This window comes from Coffea eugenioides, chromosome 11 (genome assembly GCF_003713205.1).
Source record: "Coffea eugenioides isolate CCC68of chromosome 11, Ceug_1.0, whole genome shotgun sequence".
Classification (NCBI taxonomy): Eukaryota; Viridiplantae; Streptophyta; class Magnoliopsida; order Gentianales; family Rubiaceae; genus Coffea; species Coffea eugenioides.
Window position 1 is genome coordinate 40,716,773 of NC_040045.1, and position 14,866 is coordinate 40,731,638.

A 14,866-nucleotide genomic window follows, 5' to 3' on the forward strand; every position below is an offset into this window, starting at 1 on the left:
TCACAGCCCGAATGGTTCTCTCTCTTATGGCTTATAACAGCACCTCTCCTGAGCTCAGCGGGACAGCAGGGAACCTTGTAACTTCACAAACGTAAAAATTTTCGTCCTAAGATCAGAATTATCTCCAAATCCGCTGTTCTTGCAAGGTAATCTCTCTTCCCTTTACCTTTATTTGTTCAAGTTTCGGTTACTTTGTTTAGGATAATACCTTTACTTCTTTCTGAGGCTCGAGTTTATGTTGTTTTTCGTAAGGCAGGGTGGAATTCTTGATGATACAATTTACCCTCAAGAATTGAAATCTATGCAAAAAATAGATTTTTTCTTCCTTTGATGGTCCAGCAGAAAGCAAAACATTAGGTTACGGACTGTTCTGTAATTAATCTGGTAAGGAAAATGTTCTGAATTTAATTATATCTTTCACTTGGTGTTGGTATTTTGATGGAAAATTGAATCTTGATACTTAAGCTATAGATAGAACACAAGTTTATTAGGCTATTGTTGTTCTTTCAGAATGTAAGTTAGTCATTTATTTTGGGTTTTTAACTGTAAAGTCTATGAATTGGTGGGAGCATTTGATTTGAATATGAGTGATAAAAATTAAAAAAGTGAATGACTGAGATTGCACATTTGTGGGGACAAAGAAAAATTGAGGAATTGGAAATAGTTATCATCAGTCCAGTAGCTGCCCTGCTGCTAGACTTGCTGTGATTTCTAATCCCAAGGTTTAAATGGAATTTGGTTAATGATGGCTTCTTGCTCAGGATGAGTTTGTCGATGCAAATTGCATCATTACATATCTGCAATTTTATTTTTCTCTTTCATGTCAGTGTCGCGAATCTTGGGTCAACCTAAACATGAAGAAAATAGCTGTGTCACAGATATAGGGCATAGATAGTGCAGTTTTGGCATTAGAACTTACTGCCCTTTAGGCTTTTTCTTTTGTATCTTGGTCTTATGGATAAGCTTTTTCCTCAAGAAATAGTGTGGAATTTCAGCTTGAGTTTACAAGACATCAGATAAGATTTCAGAAATTTAGCCCCTGTTTGTATATCCACTTGCTGATCTGCTAACACATAGAGTTGGCTACTTTGCAAGGTTCTATGTCTTGGCTTCTTTTTCTATTTTCATCATTTTAGTTGTATTCTTTTGGTTGAAACCTGTAACTGCAGAAATCTAGAAAATCTGGATGCTGACTGCAGAATAATGACTTTGTAACTAATTAGGGCAAGCAAAGCATGGGGGGATTATGAAAAGTAAGAAAATGGAAAATGTTTAGTATGACAATCCTTCTGTGATCGTATTGTGAGACATGGATGCTGCTCATTGCCTTCCTCTTGAACAGAATGAAGTAATGTGCATCTAAAATGTTATAATTGTATTTGTTGTGACAATCATGGAAGAGCCTCTCATGTGATGAATGTTGCACAGTCTAATAGTTCCTTAAAGGGGCCCAAATGTTTAATCATGATAGTAACGGGCATTGAAAGATTGGTTCTATGAGATCATAGCATTAGGTGGTTTTCATTTGAATTTCTCCTCTAGAGAAGTTGAAGGGTATTTGAGGTGGATATGTTGCAGAATAAGTATTTCATTATCCTCTAGAATAAGCATTTCATGATTTTTTGTACTAGCTATAAGATGTTGTGTTCAAGTCTTATTATCTTCTATCAATTATGGCCAATAGTTCATCATGGGGTTGCTAGTGCTTGTCTATCACTTCTATTTTCATTCTAGGAATAGAAAGCATGGGGCCTCAAGGATCGGAAAGCAATTAATGTTGCTCAAAACTGTGAATGATACTCAAGTAATAAAGGCTTTTAGAAGGTTAACCTAATATGAATGTGACATTATTGATGCTAGAAGTTCGGTCTCGAGAGCTTGTATTGCTCCACATAGTGAATCTATCTTGTGAAAGATCAACTAGATAGCTGGGTTTTTGGAATTCCTTAAGGATCAACTAGATAGCTGGGTTTTTGGAATTCCTTAAGGAGAAGGTGGCTTGCATTATGTGCATTTTCCAATTTCATTGCATTTTAACCTTGAGGACATTAGTGAAGCTCGAAAGTTTCAGTAATATGATTGCAATGAAGTAGACTCGAGTTAGAACAGAGGTAACAAATGCATTCAGTTTGATGGTTATGGACTTCAAATGTGCTTAAACATGTAATTTGCCTTCACAATTTTACCTTCATTTGTAAATGTCATGAGTATGGAGTTTATCAATACTGTTTCTTTCACTTCAATTCCACATCGAATGAGCCTTCATATACGTTATTTTGGAAAACTTGGGTAGCAAGGCATATGTATACTTTTACATGTGGACAAATGACTTAGGTGGCATTTGCATCAGGTTACATGGGCCATCCACATTCAGTACTTACTCAGAAATGTCAATAAAGCCAGATATTGTCATTTATTTCCAATTTATATGCCATGAGAAATAGTTTGGAAGGATGTTGAAATCTTTCCTTAACAAAGATGCCTTTGACTTGTTCTTTGACGGGCTTAGTTAACTTACCTGTGGATAATGTTTGGTGGTTTCTTTCTTTTCTTGCAGTCAGGAGGATGTTTAATGAGCTTTATTGTAGTTTGAACTTTAAAGTGTTTATTTGTCACCTCAGATCTTTATGTTTTGATCTCTGCCAAAATGTAAAAGGAAACCTTTACTGTTTCATCTCTATGCATTCTGTCAATTTCACTTAAAAGTATCTGGGCATCTATAAAATTGTTTTTAAGGCAAAATATATTTTAATCCATGAATTTACCTATAGTGATCTAATATTAGTTGTGTTGGACAACAGCTATGGCAGGGAGAAATCGGATGTTCCGTCAAACAGATAATATCAGGGGCTTCCGCAATGACCCACGGGCTATAATGCACCGAGGAGGTGGACCTCTACCTCCGCATCCTGCAGTCCTTGAGGAGGAACTTGAAATTCAACATAGAGATATGCAAAAGATTGTTGCCGAAAATGGCCTCTTGGTTGATGAGAATGTGTTTCTTCAGAGTGAACTGACTGCTGTTAAGGACGAAATTCACAGACTGAGTCAGGTCCTTCCTCAAATAAGAGCTGATAAAGAGGCACACACAAGGGAGTTGATCGAGAGAGGAATGAAGCTTGAGGCTGAGCTTCGCTCTGCTGAACCACTCAGGGCAGAGGTAGTCCAATTAAGGTCAGAATCTCAGAAATTAAATGCATTACGACAGGAATTAGCTGCCCAAGTTCAAGCTTTCAATAAGGATATTAATAGATGTAAAGCTGATAATCAGCAAGTAGCTGCCATGAAGGCTGATATTGAGGGGATGCACAAAGAACTGATCGAAGCAAGGTATGGACATATAAATTTTTTTATTACAAGTATATTGATTATGTTCTTGCTGGCTCATCCAATCGAGCCTTCCTGCTCCTGTCCTCCATGGTTGACCAGTTAACAGTTAAGAGGAAAGTCATGTCTAAAGAGAGCAAAATCATCTGTTTGAGAGATGAATTATGGAATCTGTCAGGTTCTGATCAAGTATGACTTTTTGGCATTTTTTGATGGATATTCCAGGAGCATATTTGAGTTTGAGAAGAAAGCAAATGAGCAACTGGTGGAACAAAACCAAGCAATGGAGAAAAACCTAGTCTCCATGGCTCGTGAAATAGAAAAGCTCCGAGCAGAGCAAGCTAGTTCAGAGAGGAGAGCACGTGGTCCTGGTATTGCTCTCTCACTCTCTTCCCCTCACACCACACCACCACCCCACCGAGGGCACTGGATGGTGTTGCTTCTGCTTTAGTCATGTGTAACATGTCTTGCTATCTCAAGTTTGAACAACTATTTAGCATGTCAAAACTTTCGTATTTTATCAGGTATTGGGACCTATGGAATGATGAATGGAAGTCCTGAAATGAGATATCGAGGTAATTCCTATGGTGATCCCTATGGCAGTGGAGCTTGGGGATCCTATGATAAGAGAGGGCTTCCTAGACGCTGATCATGTACAGAGATGATGAGTTTGCTTTTGATCTGAGGAAATTTCAGAAGAAAGCTTCTCATTCACTACTGTTCATCTTTGCTAATGTGTACAGAGTCTCCATCAAGCAAGTTTATGCCTGATCTTTCTGGAACTAAAATACATTGGCGGACTTTTTCCGGTTGCTATAGCTGATACAGGTTGATGTACTAACTTTGTTCATCCATGTAATAAGCTGGTTTTGATATGCACTTTTTCTTATTTCTTTCTTGCAAAAAGTGCTGGTGAAATTTGTACGACTTTATGTCACCAACAACTAATGTTGTCATATGACCTTTGTGCCGCCCGTGCATTCGCGACCGTTCGAGAGATCTACCATTTTCTTATGCTTTTGGAATGTAAAATTGGACTGCACAACGTATTGCTGGTTTATATGCATTGTTATTGTCTCCCTTGATACTGAGGCTGGAAATGAAGGGTCAGTGCTGAAGTATAGGGTTGTATAGTGTTGTTGTTCTAATCATTGTCTATGGATAATAACCGTCGCCCAAATTTTCATTCTTTTCTTGTTATCTTGGATGTTGATTATCCCCATTTTGATCTGGTTAAGCTACCAACTCCTCTTGACCAATTTTTCTGTGAGCACGTCCAAGATGAAGCCACGAAGTTGCTGCGGTACCAAACATGTACTTTCGCAGCATTACTATTCGACGAAGATGCTAGGATTCCAATTAAAAAAGCCCTCACAACATTGCGTTTGTCGAAGTTCTAGATCTATTAAAACCTTTTCGTCGAGGTTTCCTTCTTCCTGCTCTTCTGATTGAAGCTGTCCATGATTTCATTTTCAACTACAAGAAGTCATGCAGTATTTCTAAGTTGAATAAATGAACACGTAATCCTAAAGGATAACTGTACTTCTTTGCACCCCTTTTGGACTAAGACTATGAGGTTACAGAAGTTCCTAAAGATTGCCCACTGCTCATCATCCCCTCCTATCCCTTGCCCGGAATTATGCAGCTAGACTAACAGCTATATAAATTAAAAAGAATAAGTGGAACAAAGCTATCATTTCATGAATCATAAGGGAAGAGTATTGGTGGAGCAATGTCTTTGACGGTGACCCTTTGAACTGAGGAGGCATCAGGACCTTTCTTTGAGGGCCTTTGAGATGGCACGAACAGTATCAGGCGTGGTCCGACAACAGCCACCGATGAGTTTAGCTCCTGCGTCGCGCCATCTTGTAGCAAACAACTCAAATTTTTCATCGTCAAAGCATTTTGATGGCTGTTAAACAAACACTAACTAAATTAGGGAGCCAGTTTCTGGACAATGCACACAAGATTTAGTCATGAAAAAGCTCTACCCTACACACACTCAAAAGGAATTACATGTAAATCAAGGTACAAATTACTCACCAGCCACCTTTTAGCTACACCATCCCATATCTCCCCACTGTTGGGATACACTACTATGGCCTTCCCAGTTAACTGCCAAAAACAAAATTAGATTAGAACACTGAATGTAAGATTAACAAATATAATAATAAGAAAATACTTTTTCATACACTTCACTGGAAGGGATCTTTGCAATTACCTCTCTGAATTTCTGAATCAGGGCTAGGACAAAATGAGGCGGAGCACAATTAATCCCTACTGCAGTAACTTTGTTACTTTTGTTTAATACATCTAGACATTCATTGAAGCTCTCTCCTGATGGAGCATTCTTGCCATCTACAGAGCTAAAACAGATCCAAGATGGAATCTGTACATTCTCCTCTTCAAGAAGTTCTGCGCACGCCTGCCAGATAATTTGAGTAAGTCGTGTGCTTATCAATTATAAATGACATCCACATGCGTCATGGAACATCTCATGTTTGAATAACTAAGTGTTGCAAGAATGTCCCATGTGCTGTATTCTCATTTCTGGCCTAATAATTAAACCAAAGGGGACGCTAACACCTGCCAATGAAATGGTCAAGATGTGTTGATTCATTGTTCTGCACAATGCGTATTGGTATTTTCATGTGAGAAACTCGTCTCTCATACTGATTTAGATGCATGTTTTAAACAGTTATCAAACTTCAGGGGGAGGACAACCCAAGGAATTACTGGGAGAGCATACCTGAGCTTCTAACTTGTTAGGAATGGTTTCAAAGGCAAGTAAATCAGCTCCTGCTTCCACAAGAACTTGCAGTCTTCGCCTATGAAAATCCTTGAGCTTATCCAGATTCACATCCGGCCCATAATTCCCACTGCCAGACAAAACACAAGAATGAAATCACATAAATAAGATATATATCCAATGAAAATTGCCCAAAAGAAAACGTTAAAAGCTTTTGTTTTTGCAAATCAAAACAATGCATGTTAAAAATGTTACCTGTACTCTGACCCATCCGCAAGATAAGCGCCATAACTTCCAATGGAGGCTGCAACTAAAGCTTTAGTACGGTTTTGGTAGGGATTCGTTTTAATGGCGTCCCAAAACTTATCCCGGGCTTCAACAGCCAATTTCACACTTCTTCTTAACAGAGTCTCTGCTTCTTCAATGGATAGTCCCCTTGACAGGAATCCCGGAATAGTAGCCTGCATTCACATAATAATAGCATATTAACTTTTGTAAAGAATTACTAAACATCATCACAAATTGGGATTTGACCAAATCTCATTGAGCACGTTGTTTTTTTTTTTTTAATCTTTGATGTTAATAACCTCACAAAAAAATCCAAATCTCTCAAAAATCCTTGTATTCTGGCCTTGAACTAATCAAGCAGATAACATTTTTTCCTGTCCTCTGCAATGTGTTTCCTATCCTAGGATGCAATTCAAGATTCCCAATTTAAAGAACTACACATCAACCTAAACCTAGTATAGTTAGGTACATATCGTAAGCAATAAAGCCTCATTTCTTAACTGTTGAAAGTGCCACGACGAACCTGATAAGATGAAGTGACCAATATATCTGCACCTGCTTCCAAATACTCCTGGTGTACCTGCACTCATCCAAAGACATCCAATTCTCCAAATTTAGTCCATTTCTTGGCTATGTTACACCTATTCACTTGTTACAAAATCACAAACCCTGAGTTTTTCCTTCTACCATTTCTTTTCAGGTATTGCACGTACTAGTAACCACCTTGATCTAGTGAAAGAACAATCGTCATAATTTCAGGATTCAAGTTCCACTAGTGTATCACGTATTCAATTTATTGCCAGACGACATATTGAAACTTAATCACATGTATGGATGCAAGTTAATTAATTACATATTTACATGTAACCAATTGATTGCATATGTTTTTCTGGAGAAGACGTATGTATGAACTATGAACAAGAAGTTCTACCTTTTTGATAAGATGAGGGTCTTTGATCAGGCAAAGAGCACTCCAAAGAGGGTCATTAATGGTGGCACCATGCCTCTCCAGTTGAGTAGCAAAACCACCATCCAGGACCGCACAACCACCTGCCTTTTCAAGAAAATCTTCCAATGTAGCACTTTCTTTCCCTATCCCCATATTTCTCAATTTTCTTTTTCACTTTCTATCTTCTTCTTCCTCTTGTCCTTCTCGTTTTGAACCAAAAAATGCAACTAGTACAACAATAATAGCGTGGGATGATGGGGACAACGAGGTAGAGGCAAGAGGGAGGATATAATATGTCACCACGTTGTGGCTTTAAAGGCGCCGGTGACAGAGGAAGAGATTTAAGTGTTTTGCTGGATAAAGCCAATTAAGGTTTACAGATGTATAGGCTGTTCTTGCTAAATCTTGGGAGTAATTTATAGGATATGGATGGATTGGAATGTATGAATAGATAACAGCTAATGAACGCGGACGGTTTATGCTTTCAGGTTCTTATTTGTCTTCCATTGGGTCGGTTTCATAAAACAGGTTCTTGCATTAGACTCATGACGAGGACTTTGTCTCCTGTTTTTGCACTTTTGTTTTTCCCTTTGTTTTTGTGCTTCCTTTCGACTTGGGATTTACATTCAAGACCCCTGAGGTTCGTAGTAATTATACTGGCTGATGCAATTAGTTTTTTGGAAGTTATAGTTTACCCTTTTTATTATTGCCTGTTGTCCCTAGACTTAAATTTCAAGAAACACGTAATTCTTTTTTTTTTTTTTGGCATAATAAGAAATACGTAATTCTGAGTTTACGTGCATACTAAATATGCCTCCAGTGAAAATCACAAGTTTTAACTTTAAAAGTAATACTAAAGAATATTTATTACCCAGTGAATTACTACGAACAGTACTGTCTGTAAGCAATACTCTGTATAATGGTCTATCCAAACAAATTCTGTATAATACTCTATCCAAACAAACTCTATCTAAACAGTACTGTCTGTAATTTCAAATAAAAAAAATTCAGTGGAGATCTTTATGAATGTGGTAAACCTCTATGAAAATATATAAGCATCACTGATTTGATGGTTTAAAGAAATCCCACGTGTTTATTTTTAGAATATTTTACCACTTATTTTTGGAAACAAATTTGTCTAAAAATTTAGTATTACTTAATTAATTTAAATGTTCAATTTTTAGTTATCAAACGCATCTGAGCAGGTTAAGATCTAAATCTATTGAATTTAAGTAATGAATTGGATTATCAAACAGGACCTTTATAAATCTATTAATTCATTTTTAATTCTCAATTTTCTTCAATTGACACTACAGATTTAGTATTGAAAAGATAACAGCCCAAAGAAAAGTCAAATAATTACTTTTTCATCTCTCAAGCACCTCCATTCACATCCATTTTTTCTGGAAAAAGTGAATTGGTTGAAGAGTAAAGTTAGAGAATGGGCATATGCTTACCTTGCAAAGAATGCTAAGCATCTCCTTTATTTTCAGCATCTTTTTTTTTTTTAACTAAAATACTATACAAGATCGTGAATTGCAACAAAACGATATACCAAAAAAGAAAACGAAAAAGAGAAATAGACAAAATTGATGCACAAAAATTACAAAATTGCACGGAGAAACCCCCCCCCCCCCCCCCCATTCTAGCTGAAACTTGGAAGATAGATCTGGGGGTCCTTCATCTTCCGTCTTCCAAGAGGTGGTAGGTGGCTTACCAAATGTAAGTTAAATACAAAATTATAACTCCATAAAACAATATTTATTTAATGAGTTTTGCCTCGTAGGTTGACGAAGTGAATGCAATGTATTCAATTAGTTGTTGATTAAGTCAAAAGGTTAATTGAAAAGATGGAGAGTTTGACGTAATTCTTGGCTTTCCCACAAGATTGGAGAACATATCTAATTGCCACCCAACATCATTGAAGAACATGCAATTATTTTTTTTTCCTTTTTACATGTTTGGACTTTGGAAGATGGGTGATAAGAATTTACACTTCACAATTTCTTGAACTGGAGAAACGTAAAATAAGTCCCAATTTCTATGAAATCAACGTGCCACGATTTTATTCGAGTAGAGGCGGCAAACGGTTGGTGTGTCAATCTTCTACATTACTGTTCATTGATGAACAATGAATAAAATTTCTGTATAAAAATTTAATACGGTGGCTTGGTTTACCAAATTTCAAGTTCAACAAGTAAACCTCACAATAAGTATCCCTGTTGGAAACGTTCGAAGATCAAAAAACTTTTATTAAAGTTCAAAAACAGGGAAATCCAACCCAAAAAAAAAAAAAAAAAGGTTTGAAAACGTGTCTAGCTAGGGGAGTTGGTAAAAAATTGACAATTGTATAGTTGGCCACTTGGCCTTGACTTTACCCACCACAATGTTGAAGACCATTTGGTGAAGGACGACCAAGTGTGATCCTCAACATAAAAACGCTGGGTTGGTGTAGTGATCAAAGGAAGACCATTAAAGTTTTTTTCACAATCAAATTTAGGGTTTGAATTCTGTACTTGGCAGTGGTAAGGTTAACAAAAAAAATGCTAGATTTGTTCTTTCAAAAAAAAAATTTAATTTCTAAAAGAATAATAAACGAACAATTTGTTGGATGCAAGAATGAGAGAAGAATTAAAGAAGCATAGGAATTAGATAATTAAAAAAAAAAATTCTTCATTGGGCTTCTCTGTCATCTGTAAATAGAGAAGCTATGCCACAACCATTGGGCCGATTTACATGTTGGGGCTAAGAATTCATCATGAATTGAAACAGATGATGGTGGAAATCAGCGGGAAGCCTAAAGAATTCAGACCTAGCGCTGTCCTATCCTATTATTTGGCATTTGGTACCCAACAAACCCAGCCGAAGAACCCACCCAAAAAAAAACGGAGCAAAATCAAAGTAAGTAAACCTTTCAAACCAAACATCCTTATTAATAGTGATTTCACGAATTTCCTTTTTATTCGCCCATACAATGCATAGGAAAGCCTTAATGATCCACTAATATCAATCCAACTCTGTAAAATTTTTCCACACGATCAATTAAACTAACGTTTCAATGGATTTTTCCAATAGAAAACAAATGTTTGGCATGACAGATGCAGCATATAAGGTAATCACAGACAACTTAGTCATCCGCAAAATTTTGAGATTTGGACAATACAAAGTATATCATATTAATGTTGTGTCTACACCATTCTAAATCTCCATAAATGCCCTCGAAAGCATAGTAATAAAATTCGGCCTGATTTGGCGGTCAACCCCATGAATCGGCCATAAAATCGGGTTAGGTTGCAAATTAAACCAGTTAAGTAACAAATCTGTTGACCAATCAATGATTCGACAATTCAACCGGTGAACTGAAAAAATATCGTCAGTGGAACCACCAACTTAAAAATTTTACTATTTTTATAATTTAAAAAATCTTATTATATTATAAAATATAACTATTGTACAACCCACGGTTGAATTAATAACCTCTTCGAATTGAGCTCCGAACCGGATTTAATAACTATACTCGAAAGTGTTTAGATTTGTACGCTTCCATGGCTACAAGTGTATTTGTACTTTTAAGTCACTCTGAATCGTCCAACTATTTCTCGTAGCATAGAGCTGCACGACCATAGAATTTTTAACCTTTAAATAACATTCCTTGGATAAATATATTGGTTGATTTCACCACTCAATCTCAATCATCGTCCATGTCGAAACCAGACTTGTGTCCGGCATAAAACACCCAATTCCAACATATGCGGAGCTCCACCCTCCACCCATTTCCTTAAGTTTATTTAACAGTGCAATATAACCAATTCAATATTTTCGTCAAAATCTGCAGTTGCTTTCAATTCCATCAAGGTTGAGTAGAATTTGACACATCCAAGAGAAGTAATACTTGCTGACGCAGCCGTATCCTTTCTTAAATTACACGGGTCATACTACATTGAAAGTGGGTAGGTGACACAGGTTGCAAGGTGTCTGTCTCTACGTGAGAAAAGTATGGTAATGAGCTAATCTACGATTCCAATTGGGAAAGAAACTTCTTCCAATTGGGAAAGAATTATTTGGCAACGCCAGGAATAACCATTTGTTCCTCCTCTAGGAAACCTATCCTTCTCGCTAGTCAATTGCGTACGTAGGAGAACTACAAAAATCAATCCTAATCTAATTGATGGAGAACAGAGCCTGTTCCTGCTTTGCTGAGCCGAAAGTATTCTAGTTTATGTAATTGATTTTCAAGCTAATCTTGTCATGCTCTTATCAATTTTTTGTGCATGACAATCTGAGGGAGCGAAAAGAGTATAACAATGAACTGTATTGACATAGATAAGTGGTGAACATCTCATGTAAATGCAACCAACAAGTAAAAAAAAAAAAAAAAAAAAAAGTAAGTAAACAGATTAGTGACTAAGGTTGAAGTTCCAAAACTTAGAAATCTTCAAAAAAAGAAAATTTTAAAAGAGAATAAATAAAACACCAATGAGAGAGATCAACTTTTCATATTCAGCGTCAACACCAGATGGGATGTTCCCCTTCAGAGCTTCACCACTTCAGGAATGTGGACAGGGTACCTATCAATACAGTCAGACCAAGGTCCATCTGTTGGTATCTCAATACTTTTGATACATTTCCAAACAGCACTGTTACACTTGAATCCACTTCCAAATGCAATCTGCCAAACTCTATTCCCTTTCCGCATTCTCCCTTTTGCTTCAATATAGCTTAGCTCATACCACAGTGATGATGAAGAAGTATTTCCGAACCTGTGCAAAGTCATTCTTGATGCCTCGACATGTTCAGCTGATAACTGCAGATTCTTCTGCAGCTCATCAATTACAGCTCTGCCCCCTGCATGAATGCAAAAATGATCAAACGCTTGTTTGAAGTCAGGAATGTAAGGCTTCCACTTGGGATTAAAGAATTTTCTCCCCATCAGCGACATTAAAAACAGAAGCTGCTCTGACGCAGGGAGGACCAAAGGGCCTATTGTGGTGATATTGGACTTCAGAGCTTCCCCTGCAATTGCCATGAGATCTTTAGACAAAGAAATCCCTGATTTTCCTTCAGGATCTTCTTCTTCAAAAACACATCTGTAAGCCTTGTCATCAGCTCCTTTATGAGTCCGAACAACGTGAAGAAGCCTATATTTCGCTCTTATTGAATCAGACCTTCGGTTCGAGAGAAAAATAGCGGCACCCCCCATTCGAAACAGGCAATTTGGAAGCAGCATTGACCTTTCCTTGCCTTGATAGTAGTTCGGCGTGATAATCTCAGTGCTGACAACTACAGCAATTGAATTAGGATAACTTTGAAGAAGATCACGAGCTAAATTAATTGAAATCATCCCTGCACTGCAGCCCATTCCCGAGAGATTAAAGCTCTTAATATCCCCCCTCATCTTGTACTTGTTGATCACCATTGCCGTGAGGGATGGAGTTGGGGAGAAAAGACTGCAATTTACTATCAGAATATCGACATCCTTAGCCTCGAGTCCTGTTTTCTTGAAAAGTGTATCAACTGCTGAGAATATAACCATTTCAGCTTCTTTTCTTGCAGCTTCCATGGATGGTGCTGGTGGGATATAGTGAATTGCAGGAGGCAAACAAGTCTCTTCACCAAGGCCTGAGCGTTCAAGAATCCTCATTTGGAATTCGACACTTTTTGGCTCTGTGCTAAGGATCAGTCTAGAATGTTCCATAAAACAAGAAAATGGTACACGACATGTTACGGGGGGTTTGTAACAAGCATAATCGACTAGATAAACTGGTCTAGGCCTTGACACGAAGTATAAAGTGGAGATGAAGATGATCAGATATGACGAGCACAAAATTTGGATAAAATCGAATTGGAGAGATTTCCACAGCGTGGCGATTTCATCAGGGCCTAATCTAATCAGTTCTAATAGGATGCCAGCAATTACTGGTACAAGCAAGAAAGTGAGAAAATGGTTCACTAGATATTGGTAGCCTAACTTCACATATTTGAGTTTGACTGAGCCAGAAAACTCGGGCGATCGCTGAGGCATTTTGAAAGAGGGAGAGGAAGTGAGGAGGGTGATCCAAAAATTGGATTTCAGAAGAGAAATTTTTTGAGTTGTGGAGTGAGTAATCAGGCTCTGGAGCATATATAGGGTGAATGTAAATGCTGGGGGTCCGTGGAAATGAATGGGGGGCAGATGAGCAGATTAAATGTAGGTCGTACCTCTCCCAACGATCACTCTTATACAATAGTCTTGTCGTATACTTACCATATTCGGAAATTCACGTTAGATTATTAAGTTGATAATGTTCATGCAAGAATTTATAGGTAACTCAATCTAATAGTAATAGATAGGGTTTAAAGATGAATTAATTTATTCGATATCAAATCAAGTTTGGTTTGCTAAGAAATCATTCGAACTTGCTTCGTCAATTAGTTAAGCCAAATTTAAACAACGTTCTATAAATTCGATAACTGTCAAATTTATTCAAACTTGATTCAACAATTAAATAAGTTAATTTTGAACAAAATTTCAAATTCGTTAAAATAATCAATTAAGTTTGAACATTACGATATTCTTTCTTATTATTGGGATTATTTATACCCCTACAAATAGAACTGGATTTGTTTTGACTTTAGAGAGGAAAGGGCTCATACACGAACCAAACTAACCTCAATGACCGATGATCCTAGGACATGCTTCCTCTGAGGGACAAAGCTTGTGTGAGTTTTCTTTGCTTTGAAATTGCCAAAACGTATCACGATATGGACTGGACTTTGTGTGATACCCCTTTTTTCTTTTCGCCATTTCAGTCACTACATCCCCTATATCATGTCTTCCATTTATCTATTAACCTCATGTAATGTTCGCTCAGAAAAAAAAAAATAGAAATAGATTACTGGTAAAAAAAATTAAATTTTTTGGGATAGAAACAAGAGTTAAACCTATTAATTATTACAGACCAAAATAAGGGGAAAACCTATTCCCCTCAGGTCTGCATTCAAAACAAAGGCGAGTTCCTGAGGGCATGAATTTAAAGGGAAAAAAATAAAGACATTCTTGATTACTATAAGAACAATCTGAAGAAAAACAAGGCAAGAAGACTGAATAGCAAAAGGGGCTTTCTTATTTCTTGTTTTTGCAGTTGCGACAGTTGATACTATTCTCTTTTTTTTTTTTTTTTCTTTAGGCTGTTGATACTAATTTAACTTAAGGCGGAACATGTTTTGGTACGCTGGTGCCACTGGCCTCAAGTAATTAAAAGTTGTGATCATTCGTACCCAAAAAAAAAAAAAAAATTTATAACGTACAAGAAATTCGAAAATTGTATTGTCTACAGTGTCACCTCAACCAAGGTAGTTGCAATTTGGTGGCTGCCTCCTTTATCTTCATTTTTACTTGGATGGTTGGTGAATTTTTAAATTCCGTCATTCCTGATTCCTTGCAATTTATAAGGCCTCTGATATCACCTCAATCCATGGTGGGATTTTAAGAATGATGAATTTGAAAGTTAGGTCTTTAAACAAAGGATTTACAAGAGGATTTGATGTAGAAACTACTTCAAAATTATTGAATA

At 37.0% G+C, this 14,866-nt stretch overlaps 3 protein-coding genes across 4 annotated transcripts; 1 reads left to right on the top strand and 2 right to left on the bottom strand.

Moving 5' to 3' along the window:
* LOC113753108 (protein FLX-like 3) lies at nucleotides 1-4,427 on the top strand. 2 transcript variants are annotated; one of them, XM_027297203.1, is made up of 5 exons: nucleotides 1-146; nucleotides 253-384; nucleotides 2,802-3,330; nucleotides 3,553-3,698; nucleotides 3,852-4,427. In XM_027297203.1, the coding sequence occupies exons 3-5, from the start codon at nucleotides 2,804-2,806 to the stop codon at nucleotides 3,974-3,976; spliced, it is 798 nt and encodes a 265-aa protein (XP_027153004.1). In that variant the 5' UTR covers nucleotides 1-146; nucleotides 253-384; nucleotides 2,802-2,803; the 3' UTR covers nucleotides 3,977-4,427. The 2 variants fall into 2 exon arrangements, with proteins under 2 accessions (XP_027153004.1, XP_027153003.1); XM_027297202.1 differs by having other exon boundaries at nucleotides 257-384.
* Nucleotides 4,428-4,772: 345 nt separating this feature from the next.
* On the bottom strand, nucleotides 4,773-7,835 carry LOC113753263 (homocysteine S-methyltransferase 1). The gene is made up of 7 exons (XM_027297366.1): nucleotides 7,296-7,835; nucleotides 6,888-6,944; nucleotides 6,332-6,537; nucleotides 6,077-6,206; nucleotides 5,549-5,752; nucleotides 5,371-5,442; nucleotides 4,773-5,239 (listed from the first exon to the last, which is right to left on the bottom strand). Exons 1-7 carry the CDS (start codon nucleotides 7,464-7,466, stop codon nucleotides 5,096-5,098), a joined length of 984 nt encoding a protein of 327 aa, XP_027153167.1. The 5' UTR covers nucleotides 7,467-7,835; the 3' UTR covers nucleotides 4,773-5,095.
* A 3,894-nt stretch (nucleotides 7,836-11,729) lies between these two features.
* LOC113753261 (3-ketoacyl-CoA synthase 6-like) lies at nucleotides 11,730-13,388 on the bottom strand. Its single transcript, XM_027297364.1, has one exon. It carries the CDS (start codon nucleotides 13,333-13,335, stop codon nucleotides 11,845-11,847), a length of 1,491 nt encoding a protein of 496 aa, XP_027153165.1. The 5' UTR covers nucleotides 13,336-13,388; the 3' UTR covers nucleotides 11,730-11,844.
* Between the last annotated feature and the right edge of the window lie 1,478 nt (nucleotides 13,389-14,866).